The sequence below is a fragment of the Mirounga angustirostris genome, unplaced genomic scaffold, assembly GCF_029215605.1.
Source record: "Mirounga angustirostris isolate CCGP_5_RB_7025 unplaced genomic scaffold, mMirAng1.0.hap1 SCAF_2, whole genome shotgun sequence".
Classification (NCBI taxonomy): domain Eukaryota; kingdom Metazoa; phylum Chordata; class Mammalia; order Carnivora; family Phocidae; genus Mirounga; species Mirounga angustirostris.
The window spans coordinates 164246026-164265937 of record NW_026991710.1 but is presented as its reverse complement, the minus strand read 5'-3'; the positions used below and the strand labels follow the sequence as shown (position 1 = coordinate 164265937).

At 50.4% G+C, this 19912-nt stretch overlaps 1 protein-coding gene across 10 annotated transcripts in view; it reads right to left on the bottom strand.

Annotated features, from left to right (window-relative positions):
* Window positions 1-19912, bottom strand: part of ANK1 (ankyrin 1) — a 127105-nt gene that overhangs the window by 59166 nt on the left and 48027 nt on the right. For all 10 annotated transcript variants that reach the window (XM_064585501.1, XM_064585506.1, XM_064585503.1 and 7 more), the window contains exons 3-12: window positions 12262-12360; window positions 8320-8418; window positions 7648-7746; window positions 6530-6715; window positions 5459-5557; window positions 4896-4994; window positions 4502-4600; window positions 2307-2504; window positions 837-935; window positions 316-414 (exon numbers count right to left, since the gene is read on the bottom strand). In XM_064585501.1, the coding sequence (XP_064441571.1) occupies window positions 316-414; window positions 837-935; window positions 2307-2504; window positions 4502-4600; window positions 4896-4994; window positions 5459-5557; window positions 6530-6715; window positions 7648-7746; window positions 8320-8418; window positions 12262-12360 (1176 nt within the window). The remainder of the gene's footprint in view (window positions 1-315; window positions 415-836; window positions 936-2306; window positions 2505-4501; window positions 4601-4895; window positions 4995-5458; window positions 5558-6529; window positions 6716-7647; window positions 7747-8319; window positions 8419-12261; window positions 12361-19912) is intronic.

Below are 19912 nucleotides of genomic sequence, written 5' to 3'. Positions count from 1 at the left end.
AAGTATATTTAAAAGTAAACCTCAGAGCTAATGAATGTTAAAAACTGTAAATGTATTCCCAGATAACACTTACAGAAGTTCCCAAATTATTCTCTAAAAGAAAACTCCTAGGACTGACAGATGTGTGACGAATTTAATTGGGATATATATATCGTGAATAATATATATACACACATTCTTCCCAAACCTGCAGTCTCTCCTATTGTGAGAATTCTCGCTCTCCCCCCAGAGAAGAGATCTTAGGATCAGTAGCTCATCTCCCCTCTGAGCTCTCAGTCCAGGGGACAGAGCCCTTGCTCTCCCCCATGGGCTTACCACATTGGAGACATTGGGTGATGCCCCCCGCTGTAGGAGGTTCTTCACGATGGGCAGGTGCCCCATGAAGGAGGCCACGTGGAGAGGTGTCAAGCCAGACTGGAACACACAAGAGAGGAATGAGAACAGAGGAGACTTTCCTGCTCCTACAAAGAAGAGAGAGCCAGATGAATCTAGTACTTTCTTGTTTCTAGGGCCTCCAGAATGGTTTTCCAAGCAAAGGGAGTTAAATGAGATGGGTTTTTCTTCCAGGAAAATGGTTGGAGGAAAAAAGAAATCACTGCAGGGTGATTCTGCGTGCTTGACAACTCAAAAACTTGCATCGGGTCTTGGAAAGCTCCCTGAAACTTGACCCATGTCCCCCTGTCTCGGTCACCCAGTTTATTCCTTCAAGCAGTCTGGACTTGCATACACACACGCAGTCCTGCAGCCACATGGAGCTAAAAAGAACAACTGTCCGGAAAGCTTCTGGAGGAAGACCGCGGGCAGGGACCATCGGCCCGTCTGTGGAGTTCTCCTACCTCAGTGACAGCGTCAATGGAGGCCCCCGTCTTCAGCAGCAGCTCCATGACACGGATGTGGTTCTTCTTGCAGGCGATATGTAAGGGGGTAAAGCCATTCTGCAGCCCCACACATAGGGAGACAGACAAGCAGGAACTTACAACACTAGCCCAAGGGGCCCCCAGACCCCCCTGCTGATGAAAAGGCAACCTCTGCCCACTGCCTGGACTCCGGTTACGGTCAGTTTCCCGAGAGGCAGCTGGCTCCCACTTTAGGCACCAAGCACGTTCCTGAACGAGTTGTTTATAAACCTTTTTAAAAAATTTAATCATATTTTGGACGCACTGCCATTTTAAGTTTCCTTCAGGGGAAACTGACAATAAAGAGCACTTTCTGTGAAGCGAATCATGTTCCCTCTCCCCTGAAACCACTGATCATTTTTAGTAAAGTGGATTTCGGGATAGCAGCTCTACTGTGTACATCAACTCCACAGAGGCAGGGAGTTTTGTTTGTTTGTTTTTGTCTGTTTTCCCAGGGCTTAACTCTGATAGGCAGTGATTCTCGAAGTGGGGGGAGGGGATTTTGTCCCACCCCACCCCGGGGGGGACATTTGGCAATGTCTGGAGACATTGCTGATTGTCACCACCAGGGGAGGAGGGTATCAGCACCTGGGGGGGTGGGGGGCAAGAATGCTGCTAAACATCCTACCAGGCACAAGCCAGCCCCCCACAATAAGGAATATCAGACCCAAAATGTCAGTAGTGCTGAGGCTGAGAAATGCCCCAGCTACCCCAGAATGGTCCCTGGCATGTGGCAAGAGCTCAGTGAAAGCTTTCTGAATGAATGAAGGAGCCATCCTTTCGAGCCCTGGAAGCTCCCCTGCCTTCCCCTGTGTGAGTAGGCAGAGAGGAGATGGTGGTCAAGGGCATGCTCTGTGCAGAACTCTGACCCCACCAGACCCCTGACACTATCCTGGGAACGCCCGGCCTGGGGCAAGAGCGAGAGGAGCCAGAGACTCTAGGCGAGAACTCACTTCTACACCAGCACTAGGAAAACTCTAAGCCCATGAGCAGAGGAAGGATGCTTAGCTCGGCCCATTTCACTCACCCCCCAAAGCAGATACAAAAGCCAGGCAGCCTATAAGGAAACCCTGTTCTGCAGCTCCAGGCTGGCTGAGATGGAGTGGCACCCCAACCCACACACATACCACGGAACCGCTTCTTAGTGAGGTCTCCTGGGCCCAATCCCCCCCCTCCACGACCTCAGCCTGTCATCGAGGTGCAGAATGGGGAGTGTGAAGGTCACCATCCCGCCTGTGTGTTGCCATGCCTCTTGGGCCCTAGCCGGTGCCACCATTTTCCAGGCCCCGAGTCTCGGGGCATCTCCAGGCACCGACTGGTGGCCCTACCCACCAGGCTCAGCCATGCAGCTTTGGTCCTGCTTCCCTTCCTCTGCCCCTCTGGTGCCCTCTCTAGTGGCCTCCCACTCACCAGGGCTCTGGAATTCGGTTTGGCTCCTTTATCCAAAAGGACCTTGGCTACTCTGTGATGGCCGCAGTGGGCCGCCACGTGGAGTGGGGTCAGATGGTCCAGGGTGATGTCGTCTATCTCTGCGTTGTATTGCAATAGAAGTCGGACACAGTCAAGGTGGTCTCCCTGAGCCGCCATATGAATGGGGGATAAGCCATTCTGGAAGAAGAGGGAGAAACGAGCGGCTGCAAAGGAAATTCAAGGCGATGGCTCCAACCTCGCTTCCTACTTCTTCCTTACACGATGCTTCCACGTCTGGCTCCTGTGCTCATGCTGGTCTCTGACTCCGCTCTCCTTTCCACCTCATCAAATTCTCTAAGCCAGGCCCACCTCTTCTGGGAAGCCTTCCCTGACCACCCTAGACTTCTGCGGGCTTTTCTTTCTCTGTCCCACTCGCTCGGACTTCCTCATAGATTTGCTGAATTGTGTCTGTAATTAACTTGTTGGGTATGTGTCTGCATACTTAGCAGTCTCTTAAGATCAGTGACTGTGCCTCCTATCTCTCATATGCCCCACAATCTCCATACGAGCACGAAACACACATAGTGGTCCTTCATTCATGCGCTTTTGAATGAATGAATGACCACAACATGGAACTCAGATCTAAATCCCTCTGTTCTTTGCTCCTAACAAACACACATCACTTAAAACAACTTCCTTAAGGACTCTCACTGTTTCTTAGGTGGCAATCTCTTTAAAAAACAAACATTAAAAACAGGGGAGACTCTTTACTCGATCCTTCACACATTAATTCAACAAATATTTATTAAGCGATTAATGAGCACCAGGTATGGGTTAAGCTCTGGAGAAACAAAAGAGAACAGACATAATCCCTGGTGGAAGGAAGCTTGTGGACCCATAGGCAAAGGAGGTAGAAACAGATACATTGTTGCCATTCAGTGTGGTAACATCAGGGAAGGCAAGATCAAAGCACAGAGGTCCAATGGAGGGTAGAGTTTCCAGGAGGGAGGATGGGGGAGAAGGCTTTCAGAAGGAGGTGGCCGGGAGCTAGAACTTCTCTAGGAAGACAGAAGGGGAGGAACCTCCCAGCGAAGGGAGCAGTGTGTGCTCGGGGAACTTGGGGAGCTCTATCTATGCAGTTAAAGCTGCAGGAGGGCCAAGCCTGATGGGGGTGCGGAGCTGAGCTCCGGACAGGCAGGAGTGGCATCATGACAGTTTGTGAGCTCAGGAACTGGGATGTTAGCTTTCAGAAAGGGACCATGAAAAGATTCTCAGCAAGGGAGACACACAGGCTGCGTGACAGCTAGTATCCGTGTTGAACTGTGTCACCTCAAAATTCACATGTTCAAGTCCTAACCCCAGGAGCTCGGAACGTGACCTTATTTGGAAATCAGGTCACTGCCGATGTCCTTAGTTACGATGAAGTCTTCGGGGGGGGCTGAAACCAGTATGACTGCTGTCCTCATAAAAAGGGGAAGTTTGGACACAGACACTCACACACAGAGACCACGCCATGTGAACATGAAGGCAGAGGTCAGGGTGATGACAAAGGAATGCCAAAGAGTGCGAGCAACCACTGGACGCCAGGAGAGAGGCCTGGAACAGATCCCCCCCTCATAGCCTCTGAAGCTACCGGCCCTGCTGACTCTGATCTCAGATTTCCAGCCCCCAGAACTGTGGGGCAACAGGCCGCTGTGGTTCACACCATCCAGTGAGAGGCCCTTTGCTACTGCAGCCCCGGCAAACTAATACAGGTAGTTGCCACTCAGAGAATTTCACAAAGGTCACACCATACTTCCCAGTGAAAAGTGGGAAGTCCTCAGTGAAGAATCTGGCCTGCCGCCTGTATTTGTAAATAAAGTTTTATTGGAACACGACTGCTAGTTTGCATATTATCCGTGGCTGCTTTCCTACTACAATGGCAGAGTTGAATTGTTGCAACAGAGATCGTGGCTTGCGAAGTCTAAAAATACTGACTACCTGGCCCTTTAGAGAAAAAGTGTGCCGTGCCTGATCTAGCTAATAATTAGAGCTATATCGAGGGTCTCCCGTGTGACAGGCATTGGGGTACACATCACACTGGTTCAGTTAGTAGTATTAGCATCCCCGTTTTTTAGAGATGGGATTTGATCCTGGGTTGGCCTGACCTGAAGCCCTGCCGAAAGGATGCTCCTCGCGGAAGGGAAGCTACGAACCTTGGTTTTGGCTTGGATGGGTGCCCCGTGGTCCAGCAGGATCTCTGAGATTCGCACGTGCCCATTCCGAGCTGCACAGTGGAGAGGTGTCAATTCATCCTTTAAAAGACAGAGTCCAGAAGAGAAAGCCCCAAAGGCACCTATCAGAGCCACTGGAGGGAAGACGGCCCGCAGTGCCCCTGCAGCCACCGAAGCGAGGATGCTTCCTTAAGGACCAGCCCGACTCCAGCCCATCTCGCTGCGTCTCCTGCTGCCTCCTGGCTCCCACTGCGGGCTGTTCCGGGATGCTGGAGGCCCAGCACCAGCCCGTCACGGAGAGCCCGCCATGCCAGCAGGGGCTCTGGAAGGCAGAACTCCCACCGCTGGCCCTGCCACGGAGCTCACTGGCACCCACCTTGGTCCTTGTTTCTATCTGGGCCCCGCGGTCCAGCAGGAGCCGCACCATGATCACGTTCCCCCTGCGGGAGGCGATGTGCAGTGGCGTGATGCCGTTCTGGAAGGGGAGGCACAGGGACCTGTCAGGCTGTGGCATCTTCCTCTCAAATGCAGCTGCTCTGCACCCCACGCCCGTGTCCCCCCAGCCCTACAGTGGCAGCAATGCAAGAAGCCACTTTCAGCCTACTCTTTAGGACACTTCTCACCTAAGAACAATCTCAAAACCTATGAGGACAGGACAGCATCCTGGTTAATCGCAGCCATCTGGCCAAGCCCTGTCTCCCAGCGTCATCACAACAGACTGGCAGAACACCCTGCCCCCCAGGCTTCCCACCTCGAGAATGGGCAAATGGAAACTGATGGGCAGATATCAGACACCCATTAAGGAGGAGCCTTAAGAGACACCAGGGCCATCTCCCCCGAGGGCACTCGGGCCCTAAGGAGGAACCCTGTGGTGTCACAGTGAGGGGCAGACAAGCCCAGAGCCCAGGCCTGAGAGCGGGGCCTGCCGGAGGGCCTTACCTGGGGCGTGAAGTTGACACTCGCACCCCTGTTGAGGAGTAACTGGGCCACATTGAGGTTCTCGTAGTGAGCTGCGATGTGGAGGGGGGTGAATCCCGTCTGGGGCACAACAGAGGGGGACAACTTGTCACAAGCCATGCTCTGCCATTTCTACCTCAGAATAAGGACAGGGATTCTGGAAATGTCAGCAGGGCCCGAGGACCCAAGACGGAGGGGTTTGGAAAGGCTTTGCGGCAAGTCATAGTCAAAGCTGGGTCCCACCTCTGAGGGCCCCCCATTGTTTGTTTTGTGGTTCCTGTGGACAAACCACGGACTAGCATTACCTCAAACTCTGCAGGGCCCACTTATGTGAACGGTTACTTACGAAGAAATGTTAATTAATGAATACAAAGTGTTACAGGGGCCATGATCTTCACTCTAGAGATTGTTTCAGCCCCCTAAAAGGGCGTGGCGACTCAGCTGGCTGGCCAAAGCGGCCCTTTGGACCCCTTGGTGGGTCATCGTCATCTGTCCCATAACCTGAGACCGTGCCTAATCCAGTCAACAGCCTCCCAGATAAAACCCAGCGACCGTGGGGTTGAGGGACCATGTGAATAGCTCAGGGCGATCCACTCCCACTACAGAAGTCATCAACAGCCTAAACTTACAGATAATGGATCGGCAGTGCCTTAGAACATCAGACAGCTAGCAGTCCAAGCCCCTGGGGAGCCCTCCCCATTCTCACCTCCCCACGTAGGGACACCTTCCTTCCTCCACCAGGGGCCAGCCAGGAAAAGAGGGGCATACATTCTAGAACACCACCTGCCAGATCCCAAAGCCAGCCTGCCCTGGATACTTTCCTGGATGACCAGGAGCAACAAGAACGCTCCCTGCTCCACACCAAGCACATTTTCCTGGGTGCTCACTAGGGGGTTTAAAGCTCCTCCAGGTCACTAGCGGGAACCTGGAGGCCCCGTGGGGGCTGGTGGTGCTCCGTGTGCACGGCTGCTGCCACCTCCGGCTGCGGTGCATTCTCGGGGAACAGCTGGGGGTCAGCCCTACGGCTCCGCGGCCAGCGAAGGCCGCCCTCACCTTGGAAAGCACGTCGGGGTTGGGGTCATTCTGCAGCAGCACCGCGGCTGTCCGCGTATCGTCGTTGCGCGCCGCGATGTGCAGGGCAGGCAGGCGCACCTTCCCTTTCGTCCCATAGTTGATGAGGTGGGCCACCACGTTCTCGTGACCCTGCTGCAGAGCCACTGCTAGAGGGGTGAAGCCGTCCTGGCCACAGGAAAGGAGGAAAGATCCATTTGCTCCGACCCCACCCGACCACTCACTGTCTTCCAGGCAGGACACACGCTTTCACACCTCAGGGCTCTTGCTTGTGGTGGGCCCTCAGCCTGCAATGACTTTCTTACCATTCAGAGCCCTCTTCATCGGTCAAGCTCAGTTTAAATGCCACCTCTGCCCTAAAACCTCTCTTGGCCCCACTTTCTTTCTCTGCAATCTCCCCAAGCCCAGAGCCATTCATTTTCCTTTATAACTTGTTCCCAGTCTGACTGGGTGCTAGGAGTGCTCCTTGCCTACCCTCCCTTGCACCCTTCAACATGGCAGAGGATCATTCTTCATTGCACGAGTATTAGTAACACCCACCAAATGCTAGAAACTATGCCAGGAACTGAGGATTTGATTGTGAGCTACTGTCATTAATCTCCTCGGTTGTATGCCGAGGGGCACAGGACCCCATGAACTGGCGAAGCAGAATGAGCACAAAGTCACCTAACTGCTGAGTGTTAGAATGTTAGTAGTCAAGAGAAGCTTTGGCTCTATCTAGTTCAATTTCATCCTTTCGTCAATGACAAAACTCAGGACCAGAGCTGAAGTGACTCATGGTTTATGGCAGGATCCTTTCTCATTAGGGTCCGGCCTTCAGTGGTGCTTAGTGTGGGAAGGACAAGCTTGAGTCTGATGTCATTTCTCTGGTATGTGTCTGGGCATTCCTCAAGACCCATGACTCTGTCTCTTCTTCCCTTGCATAGCCCGGCAGCACCCGGAATTAGTGCAGTGATCAGAAGGTAGAGAGCACACAACGACACTCTACACTGATTGCGACAAAGGAAGTCTTTCAAGCCATGTCCCAGGAATGTACACCCCCAGCGGTGTCCTGCACCCGGGGGCATCCAGTAGTGAGGCCATTTGCCCCAGGTACTTACTTCTGTGGCTACATTCTGATTAGCTCCATTTTCCAGTAAAAACTTAACCACTTCCAAGTGATTCTCTTGTGCTGCCATGTATAAGGGTGTAAAGCCTTTCTGTAGACCAAGAGCAAAAGTCATTAACATTCACCCACAAAAGGAGAGATGCTAAACCTGATGCACAATCCTCTCAACTTGAGGACAGCTCTCTCTTCATCCTACTTTCACCTAGCCCACAGGACCATGTCCCCACCAATATCTCCTGTTGGAAAAACTCCAGACTTTGAAATGGCTTAGTTGGAGTATTACAAAGGCCACCAGGTGGGGGCGACACTCCATGGACATCAGCATCTTGCACGAGACACATACACACACACACCCCCTCTATTTTCACTCCCTTCCTTGTGAACCCCCCATGTCCCACCCACCCCTAAACAGGCTTTCTCTCCCCACGTGAGTCATAGCTAGATATATTGTTTGGCTGGTTTAACTGAACAGAGATGGGGCCCTCAATGATCAACCACATCATTCGTAGAATATGCAATAGAAGCATGAAAACATAAGGTTGCCTTCATTACTGCTTAGAGACACACTGCCAGTTAATCTACACCACGCACCCACAATATTACAGTAATGCAGGTGGAGAAGAAGGGCAACGCCCTCTGGCCTGGGACCCCAGAGGACCATTACCTGTGACTGGGCGTTGACATTGGCGCCATAGTTGACCAGCTCCCGGACCACCTCATCCTGACCGGCGAGGGCAGCGATGTGCAGAGCTGTGTTCCCTTTCTGAAACACATGGGGGAGAGGAAGCAGAGGAGGTTTCCCACCAGGCTGTCAACAGTACTGTGACGGTCAAAGATAAAGTCACCATTAAGGGTACACTAACAAGGCTACGGGGTGGGGTGGGGGACAGTGGGCTTTCTTCATGGCCAAAAGGGGTAGACAACACCCATGAACATGCCTGACCCTTTATACACCTTGAAATAATACTGAAAGCCCAAGGAGGAAAAGCCTTCCTATTCTCCACACAAAAAATCACGCCAAAGAATAAAGAAGCCACTTTTCAACACCTAATCTGCTGCCTGCAGACATAGCATTCTGTCATCAGCTGACAGAGAGTCAGCATTCCTCAGGACACACACTGAAAGGTTTGCCAGGCAAGCTGGGCTTCCGTGGACTTCCAGCTCCTCATAAGCTGCAACTGCAGGACGACACAGAGCCCCCGCGAGGCCCAGAGCCCTGCGGAAGGAGGCTGGCAGAGGCCGTAGGCTCGGTGCCCTTCACCCGAAGCTGGGCCAAGGGGGTACAGAGGACTGAGAGGCGAAGAGAGGAAAGGGCAGAAATATGTAAAGGGACTGGGGACAGGTTCTGAGGAGGTGACTAGAACACTCAAATTTTCTTGTCCAGATCCATTCTGGGTATTTAACAATTGGTAGACGGGGTTTAGGTCTGGCAGGCTGCTTGTGATCAGGATGCTGGCCTTCCTGCCAGTCTTCCTCCTGCCTCCCAGATGTCCTGGGGCTGGAACACAGGCCCATTCTCTGACTCACCTACGTGATCCCACTGGCACCCCTGCTCAGTGAGAGGCAGGCAAGACAGCCCCCGCACCCCCACCAACAGCTTCTGTCCATAGGGCAGGCAGGAGAAAACGGGACCCATCTGGGCCCATCTGTCCCTCTGCTACTTAAGGAGCAGAGATCTCAAATGAACTCATCTTTTTATAGTTCATATGGTATATAATTTACCTAAACTACATAAACACTTGCTAATCCATCTCAGGCAACTCAAGCCCCAACAAGTAGGGACTTCAAACTCAGTCCATGCACTGGGGCCATCTGCCACTGGGAGAAGAGTGTCCTCACCCGGGTGGAACAGACCAGTACGGGAGCCAAGCTCTGTGGCCCCCCAGCCAGCGCGGCCCCAGGCGCTTGCAGGTGGGAGAGGTAGTCCCACTGAGGGCTCCTGGGGGCTGCAGGGGGCTCAGGTCTTTGTTTCTAAAGTGTGGCCCGTATCAGGCCAGAGGGCCCTGCTTGTCACCTCCCAAGGGTGTCTTTTTGATTTCTCCTTAAGTTCCATTTGATAAACCAAAGGGTTCTTCCTCAAATATCTGTCAGAGAATAAGTGCCAGAAATGAAGGTATAGATGTTAATTAATCATTTTTCATAGAAGTCCAAAGAGCTTACAGTTAGAGGCCTTGGCACCTGGGTCCGACTCACTCACTGTACCAAGTGGGACATGGCTGTTGGCACCAGAACCTTCTCTAGAAATCAGGACTCAGATCTCCAAGTCTCCCCATTTAGAAGGAAGTGCTGTGCCCATCCACGCATCTGCTGCACACTGAGCACATGTGCGTCAGGCGCTAGTCCAGGCGTGGGCGTATAGCGATGACGGACACTCAGCCTCCTTGCCCTCAAGAAGCAATGTCAGATGTTGCTTCCCACCTGCCCCTTTCTGCCTTAAATCACACGACATCGGAGCTCTCCCCACAGAAACCCATGCGGGCGGCGGGGGAAGGGGGGCAGCTGGGCCCACGTGGAACCCTGACTATGGATCCTGGCCCACCTTCTGGATCTGGGCTGAGGGCAGCACGGGTGATGGGTAAGAGCAAAGGGGAGACCGTGGGGAACAGACCCCCCACCTACACACACGTGCACACTGTGCAAAGTGCAAGAGGGCCCTGCCCTGGGGTGAGGTTCACAGGGCAAGGAGGTGGGGCCTCTGTTTCCTCCACCCTTCCCTCTGCATGAAGGAACATGCCCTCGAAGAAGCAAAAAAAATTCTTAGCTACGTGTGATCCACAAAGACCCACTTTGTCCACTGGCAGGGGGTCCTGGAGCTCCTGGAAGGGAGGCGGCTGGGGCAGGTGAGGGGTAGATGAGAGCAGGGAGATTAGGGCTTTCTCCCTCCCACCAGCCTAGAGGCTGAGCACGGGCCTCTGAGAGGCAGAGACAGGAGGATGGGGACACGCATGCTTTTGTTTTGTGCTTTTAAAATTTCTAAGCACAGCTTAGGAAACTATATTGGTTTTGGCTTTTTTACTCTTTTCCTTTTTTAATCTTTCTCCTGCTTGCGAGACCCATTAGAATTCCCCAATCTGCTAGGACTCTTGCTCAGCCCACGGTTTCTGCTTCACCTTTTTTCCTCCCTCTGTGTGGCATTCAGAAACCACGTTGGCTCACAAAAAAGCCTATAAATAACAAAGACACACCAAGCGCTCGCTTGCAAAATAACAATCAAAGGGGGAACTTCGGCAAGAGCGAAAACGCTGAAGCGCACTGTTGGCGCCGCTCGCCTGGAGCCCACAGATGGCACGCTGCTGGCAGCCAGGTACGTGGGAGCACCAGAAGGAAAACTAATCGTGTCCCCTTCGTCCACAGAAGAAGGGTGGAAACCACTGGTGCTTGTCAGGGATAAAAAAACAAAAACAAAAACAAAACACCGCACAGACGTCCGGGAAGAACAACTCTTGTCTATTTCACCGGCGCGATCTCTTCACCTTCGGGAAATGGCATGAAAATTACAGGATTTGACCACCAGGGATGACTGTACCTTCATAATATTTGGGTAATGCTCTTCATAACCATTATATCTGCTGTCTACCTAGTGTTCTTCCGGTTCTCCGCTCGAGAGGCGGCAAACATGCTTGCCGCCCGCAACTGAAATTGGGGCTGGGTGTGAGAGCACCCCGGGGTAAGAAACAGCTAATGGGAAGAAAGAGGCCGGCGGGACAAAGCCGGGAGGAAAACCGCGGGAAGCAACCGGGAAGGAAGAGAAGAGGAAGCAGTCCTCGAGTCAGCAGAGAGAGGTGATTTTTGTGTGTAGTTCTGTTTTGAAATGCCCGCGGCAGCATCTTGCTCGCTAAGCAAACAGGATGGATGGACGTAAGAAATAAAACCTATTTTGCAACCTGTAGGTGCATAATTCCGTGATGTGGTTTCTGGGCTCGCGTCCCTGGGGCTACGGGGAAGAGCATGATGGTGTGAGGGCTGGGACCGCAGCCTTTGCCCAGTGCCTCCTAATAGGAGCTGAGAATGCTGTTCAGGGTAATCAGGGCAGGGAGGAAGGAAGTGTGGAGCTGACCAAGGAGATTGCTGGGGAAGGATAACTGCGATGGTCTGGCCCTTTCCTCCCGGCCTCAGTAGAAACATAGCCACCAATATTTGCTGATGCCTGTTCCTTTGTCATCTGAATCCTGAAACCAAGTATTATCATCCCCATTTTATAGATGAGGGAGGGAATTGAGACTTTTCACTAGCTAACCTGCCCAAAGTCACAGAGCATGAAGTATCCCTGCTGGAATTTGGACCCCAGGCACCTGACTGTGGGGTTTCTGGTGCTCTTAGCCCCTGCGCTGGAATCAAAGACCCCAAGAAAACAGAAAGCCATGAAAACGGTTCTATTTCTAGGTTTATAATCTAGTGAGGAGGATAAAGAAAAGCCCACTCTTTTGTGGAAATAGGGTCCTGTGCTTTTCAGGTGACTTCAGGGATGCGTAGAACTAGGAAGCGATGGGAAAGACAAGAGAAATTCAGAGGCACGCTTGGGTTTCTCTCAAGTTTGGGACAAGACATGAGGGACCCCCACACTTGAATTATCAGTGAAAAGCTCCCCACTCCCTAAGAGACGTACCTTGGTTGTCGTTTCTAGAATGATCTCTTTGTGCAGAAGTTCAACCACCATCTTCACATGGCCTTCTTTAGAGGCCAGGTGCAAGCCGTTCAGCCCATTCTGTAAAGAGCAGAGAGGCAGGAAGAGTGTGGTTAGGGGACTATGCATTCTGCTGTTCCAGTGGTTGGGATGAGGCCATTTCCCTGTGAAGAGATGTGTGACGGGCCAGAAGGAAGAACGGGAGGGGCCCTGAGTGGTGCTGGCCCAGCCTTTCCAAGTTCTTTTCCGCAGAAGTCCCAGATAATAGGAACGCAGGGCGGTAACAAGACCACCACTGCCTGGACTCATCTCCATCTTAAGTGTGGAGAAGCTCTCACTGAGGCAGTGGGTGACCCCGAATTCAGACCTTGGCCAGGCTTTCGGCAATCACTTCATGGAAGTGCTACAGCTTCAACACCCTTTAATTTTCATGGCAGCAACCAGGAAAAGCAAAGGGGCAACACCAGTGTATCCTAAACGTTTGTAGAGCTAGATGTATATCTAGTAAAAAAACAAAATACATTCTGAAGTAAGGTCTTTTGAGAATTAAATACTACCAACCACCCAGCTATAAGATTTCTCTGACAGAAGAATCAGTATTAAAATAGCCCCTTGGCCACCTTGCCATTTCAAATGTGGTCAAAGCTTGTCTGACAGTTCAATTGTGCGGTGTGGGGTGGGAAGAACCAACACTATCCATACCCGCTCGGCAGTCCACGGGAGCAGATCCCTCCCTGACCACAGAAACCTCCAGCTGTACGTGGCGAGGTGCGAGAAGGTTTTACTTGGCACTCTCTCGCATGTCCCGTCTTCTGATTCTTGCACTTAAGATGCCGGGAAACTTCCTGGCGAAAGCTGACTTCAAAGAGTGCAACTTAGAGCCACACATAATTCCGACAATATGATGGAACTCATTTCGCTTCCAGTGATGAGCAGATCTTGGCTCCACATGGAAGATGATTGTAGTCAGTCAGCACTCCCTGTGCCCTACTGTTGTGTTTTCCTCCTCCTCCTCCTCCTTGCCCACCAGCCATTCCCCCCCGTCTCCCATTCCTTCTTCCTCCTGTTTCAGTCAACGCCGTTCTAGCATGTTCCCTTTCAGGGGATGCCCCGCAGCCACCGCAGGCTCTGGCTAATAAGAAAGACCCTTGCCACACAGCGGAGGGCCTTGGCTCCCGACGGTGTGCCTCCTGCAGCCCCACCCAGCACGGGCCCCTGAAATCCCCCCTTTCCCTTTGTGTCCGGGCATTCAGGACCCAAATGCTCATGGCCAGGGACTGTCCTGCCCACGGGAGCACCAGAACGCCAGCAGTCAGCATCAAGAGATTCCCGTTAAAACTCAAATATTCTATCTGGGAGTGGCAGCGCATTAACCCTCAACAGGTGCGTTCAGTTGCTTTGCTAATACCGGCAGAGGAAGTAATGAGGAAACACTGAAATAAGGAGAGGGAGGACAGGTACCTCGGATGGGAGAACGGAAGGTATCTAACACTCTCTTTACACTGGGGCCTTGAACAGGGAAAATAAAACAGGTGCCTGGGGTGGCAGAGCAAAGAGGAAGTGGGCTCCGAAGGGAACTTCACCTCATTTCTATTTAATCGGGCCCTCCCTGCACCCCAAAACACTCAGAGTGCAGTGGGCCAAATCTCTGCATGTCAGCACTGCCAGCTTGGCTAGGGGATGCGTGGGGGTTGGAGGGCGATGGGAGGGCTGTCTCATGCAACATTTCCTCATGCAAGTGCCTAGAAATCACCGTAAGATGTTTTCCCCTTGCAGATTGTGTACACCATTAAATGCAGCATCCCAAGTAGTATGAATTATTCACACCCCAGTGTGAACAGGCTTATCCAATAAAGGCTGGGTCCCCGTCAGGTTTGATAACAGAAAGGGAGACAGTGATCTGTGAGAACAGGAATCTGGGAGAGGGAGAAGAACACTGGGTGGCAGTAAACCAGTTCCCCTCAAATCAATTTGCAAAACACAAATTCACTGAAAAGCAATCTGTCCAGGGACTGGTCTCTGGAAGCCTGGAGCCCCTCCCTGCCGCTTCGGGCCCTCAGCTCTACCCCAGGGCAGGTCTGCCCAGGAGCCCCTCCTCCCTCCCAGTGCACTGCGTTCTGCCATCCCCTCTTGAAAGCCAGCAGTGTTCTGGAAGGCTCCCTGTGAGCACGCTGGTGTCTGCAGCTGCTGCAGTGTTCTTCCCGCAGGGGACTCGGCTGTGGCGGCAGGGAGAGTGGCATGGTGCTGACTGCTGTGGGTTTAGTGCTTACTTGGGCAGCACGGTCCCTTCCCATCAGCGGCCACGGCTTCCGAATGCCTCAAAGCTGGGGGGGTTGCCAACTCAACAAGGAAAACACCCAAGTTGACTGCTGATGCTCCAGGGTATCTGTCTCTGCTCTTTGGAGCCTTTGTCAGCATCTCCATCCAGAGGGATTCTAGACGTCCTGCCTGCCCAGAGGATGGAGTGGAATGGGATGTCGGGATCCCTGAATGCTGAGGAAATCAAGGTCCGGGGTAGTCAAACGACTAGCCAAGGTCACACATCTTTTCTAGGGCACAGCCACATAGAAAACAAATCTGGACTTCCCAAGAAAAAAAGGGCTTGGGGTTTTTTGTTGGTGGTGGTTTTTGTTGTGGTTTTTGCCCCTAGGAACTAGTAGGTTTCCATCAGAGGATAAAAGCCTATTTCTCCTTGTTTTGCTCACCAGGCAGCTCAGAATGAAGCCTCAGTCACGATCACTCACACGGGTCCGGTCATGGCCATTATAGTTTGACATCCAGGATTTTATTCCTTGCCCTGGTCCACAGAAAGTCCTGCTGCTTCCCTCCCTGCATCATAGACCTCCCTCCAAAAGCTACACTCCTGGCAGAAAGTGGCCACTTATAAAAGGGACCATCCGAATAGATCTGTTTCTTAAATTGTGTTACTCAGCTTCCATCCCAGATCCTGGATCAATGTTCTCTTTCTTCTTTATGACTTTGTATTTTTCTGACTCTATTTTTAATTTGTTTGTTTTCAACATAGTCACCCTAAGTCACTTCCGAGTCTATCACTGTGGTGATCTGAATGCAATGCCCTCCACAGAGCCACAGATGAGCCTATTAAAGAAATTCCTTATTGCCAAAAAACTGGTTTTTTTTAAATTTCTAGCATTTCATTTGATTCTTTCTTATACTTTCCATCCCTCTGCTGAAATTCTTCAAATGTTCATTAACATTGTCCACCTTTCCTACTAGATCCTTTAACACTTTAATCACAGTTATTTTAAAGACCATCTGATAGTTCCAACATCCAGGTCATCTCTGAGTCTGCTTCTGTTGATTGCTTTGCCTCCTGACAATGGTTTTGGTTTTTTCTTACGTGTGTGTGTGTGTGTGTGTGTGTGTTGACTTAGGTCTGAGTTTTGTTACCTTCAGTGCACTACAGTCTTCAGATTCCTCTAGATGGAGGCTGCTGTTACTGTAAGCTTAGAGTAGGAGCAAGGGTGCTGGAGGGATTCCTGTGTTCCTGATCTCCCCTCAACTATCAGCCAGCCCTGCATGCCTGTACCTCAGCTGAGGTCCTTCTCCATGCTTCTGTCCCCCTTCCAGCAGTAATATGCTCTTCCTTGTCATGGGGCAGGGGGGCAGCCGGGAAGCTCTCCTTGGTCTTGGCCCAGACTTAGTCTTACAAACGATACCACAAAAGGTCCTACATCTGGACCTCAAAGGTGGGGGGGACTCTTGTTTTAAGCATTCTTTCCCCTTGTCTCTGTGGCAGCAAGACCTGCCTTATCTTTATACTTGGTCTTGGGTGGGAGTTTCTTGCTCCTCTTCCAGCAGTAGCAGACCTCTGTTCATTATTGGTACAAGACCATTTTGGGGCCAGGACAGTCTCCTGCCCTCCCCCGGGTGAACGGGGGTTTTGCCTCTACCTTTCCTGCAGCACCACTGGGGTTTTACTGTGTCCTGGGGGCAGAGGTAGTTTGCTTCTATTCCTTCCCTGAAGAATGGGTTTTTGCCTAAGATCTGAAGGTGAGAGGGTTTGTTTTTGCTTCACATGAGGGAGGAATCTGGGGAAGCAGCCAAGGCTTTTTCTGTTCCTGCCTCTACCTCTGCCTCCAAAGCCACCAAGTGCCTCCTGTATTCCTTTGCCATCCTGGGAGACTCTCTCTGATCTCCTGACTTATCCCAATATTTTTCATGAACACCTACAGGAGGCCTGTGGTTCCAGACACACTGCAGTTCACACTGACCTTGTTAAGATTTTGGCTTGTACAATAGCTGCTTCTTTCTCCCATACTCTGCCTCAGCTGACACAGTGGCCCTCTCTTCAGAGGGGCTTACTCCGCTTCGGAATTCAGTTAACTTGGTTGCACAGTGTGATCTCAGCCCTTGGACGGGCTCAGGACGAACTATAATTTTGTAGATTGTCCAGGCCTTTCTCATTGTTAGGGTAGGAACAATGTTCTTGGAAGCTCTTTACATCCTACGTACTCCCTATACTAAGCCTCTAAGGACACCTGGCCTCGTATGATCTCATTTCACATGGTCTTAATAGAGCAGACAACCCTTTTATGATCATGTTTAGCAGAAGTGTTCATGCCAAGCACACACACCTGGAGTTTTTCATCTGCCTTTGCTCTTTTTCAGGTAAAATGTCAATTTAGAGGATTTTTCTGAGAAGCAATCTGTCCAACAGGAGGGGGAGGAGATCTCAGCCAGGCTGTGTTTCTTTTAACATTTTTAAGAAGAAGGGAAAAAAAGTCACATTCAGCCTGAATGATTTAATTTGGAGTATTTTCTTGTACCAACTGTGAGAAATTCCATTGGCAAAATATACAATTCCAGACATTTGTTCTCAGTAAATTGCTCCTCTGTTTAGCATCTCTGATTGCCCCAATTACACTAATTGATTTCTAAATGTACAAATACAGTAGACATGTCACAAGGAATTTAACTCTTCTCCTGTCCAGTGCAGAGGATGGTCTCAAATAGAAAAGCTATGGTGTCCTGAGATGCTACATCTCTTTGAAAACTGCAAGAACATCTCAAAAGTTGCTGCTTACCTTCCCATGTGGACATACAAGTCTTCCACCTCCTTTTCTCACAGCTGTTTATTTTACCCACAAACATGGCTGGCCCCCACCCGCACAGAGCAGGCAGCCCCAGGTTGTGCCCTGAGGACTTTGAGGCCCACCTCCTCCTCCCACCCCCACCACGTGTTCTGAAACTTATTATTTCCTCTTTCTTTGAGCCAAGCAGTGTGTTTCTAGAGGACTTAAGCTAACATGCTAATGTAGTATCCAGGAAGCATGACTTTTTTGTTCATGAATACCTACTGGTTCAGCTCATCAAATTAGTTAGCTGCCATCCAGCCAGGCCCAGAGGCAAAGGAGCACTGGCCAGGGGAAATTGTGATGGGGAGGAAAGAACTGGGATCTTGGGAAGAATAAGCCAAGAGCAGCAGCAGAGAAAGGCAAGAAGTCTGAGGACCCCAGAATGAACAAAAAGAGGGGTGGGGGAGAGGGGTTTCTAAGTAACATTGTCTTCATGCAACACTCCACTTTACTCATGCGATGGTAAAGGCTAATGGTTAATTGGTCAATTGGTCAATTGGTTAATCAGAAGATCTTGCCCATAATAAAGACAAGGATGTAGACAGAGAGGGTCATATACCTAGGTCTTTATATTACTGTCCCATTTTCCTATTCAATCTGGATTCTCTATAAGTTTGTTCTATCTGTCCAGAGAAGATCAAGATTTGACTCTATGTTACAGAAGTTTAATTCTCCAAATAACACCCAGCCTGTACACTTGTGACTTCTAACTGCTCTATTATTTATCCCTATTTGTGGAGCAAGATCATGGACATTATATATTTGGAAGTCTGCAGCCCTGAAACAGAACAGGAAATAAGAATCTAAACAGGGCTTATGGAGACAAAAAAAGGATCACTGTTCCTACTCCAAATCCTGAGACTGATGAGAAAGAAAGAGAAAGGGAAGAAAGAAAGGCAGACTATGGAAACCAGAGGCAAAGAGGATGAGAACCAAACGAGGTGGTAGAAAAGGAAAGAGGGGGTGACTATCACTACAGTCTGACTACATGAGGAAGTGAATGAAGCTGCTGGCCAAAAAATCACTGGAACACTATAAATTTTGATTCCTTTCCCCAAATTGCCTGCATTAAATTTTCAGCCAAAACAGAAATGAGATAAAAAATGAAAGGGAGTTTTTCCACCTTCCCTTCTGTTCCTTTCCCCTTCCCTCCCCTCCCAGCTCAGAGATGTCAGCTTCTGAGGAAGCAGAGCAGTGAACCAGAAGGGGTGCCCTGCAGAGGGGTGGGCAGCAGTGTGTCTGCTCTAAGAGGAGGGGGCTGCTCCAGTGGTTGGGAGATTGTTACCCTGAGCAAACAAGTCAATACAGTCAGGATGATGAATATCAGTGGGAGTCAGGTTCCTCACTGTCTGAAGGGATTTACAAATGGGGAAAGAGGAAGGCCTAGAAAGAACCCTGAGGTGTTGGACTAGACCTGGAAGTATTGGCACAATCTCATGGATTTAAAAAGTAGATAGATGCAGAACTAGATCTCAATGTATGGACACACACGTGACAACCAGTAGCAACGAGCACATCAAGTGACCAGATTTTGGTGTCTAAATACCATCCTCCACTAAAATGAACCTTGGAAAAATGGCTGATCCAAGGCTGGGGCAGAGGAAGTACAAAGCCACCCTGGGACAACACGCTCCAAAAAGGAAGGAAATGCTCAAAGAGTGACGAGGACATGTTGAAGAACAAAGAAGCCAGCCTAATGAGAGCACTTCCACTGGCCTCATTTAGATTTGAACATCAAAATAAATCACAAGAGTATTGGTTTATAACCCATCAAATAAAATAGGACCCCATGAGTCTGAATAGGTATAAACAAAGAATGAATGAAAAAAAATAAATCAATGAGGGAGGAGGAAAAGCTCATCCTTCAGTAGAATGCCAGCTAATAAATGTAATAGAAATGACAGAGATGGAGAATCATTGTCTGGAACCATCATAGTGGCAGCTGATACAGGCGGACGGTATCAATGTATGCCAAGGTTGGTGGTTGGAACTTTAATGAAAAACAGGATATTGGCATTATATCAGAATATCCACCCCCACCCATATACACACAAAATACTGATCAATGACAAAGGGAAAAATCAATGACACCAACAGATGACCAAGGTTAACATCACCAGGGGTTGAAAGGGGGCATGATTACTAGGGTATTCCTACCAAGACTGCACTGCCTTGGTCTGGCCATAAGGAAACATCAGCAGACACACAGCTGAGGTTCAAACTGCAAAATGGAAACTGTAGGAAACATGCAAGACAGGCAAAGACTTGAGGAAGCATTCCAGACTGAAGGAGACTGATGAGAAATGACAATTAAATACAGTCTGGAGAGACCCTAAGAATAGAGGAAGAGAGAGAGAAGGGGGAAGGAGCATGCAGGAAGGGAGGGAGGAGGGAGAGAAAGGGAGGGAAGGAGGGAGAGGGAGAACAATTTCTCATTATCTGGACAGTTAGCAAAATTTTTTTTTTTAAAGATTTTATTTATTTATTCATGAGAGACAGAGAGAGAGAGAGAGAGGCAGAGGGAGAAGCAGGCT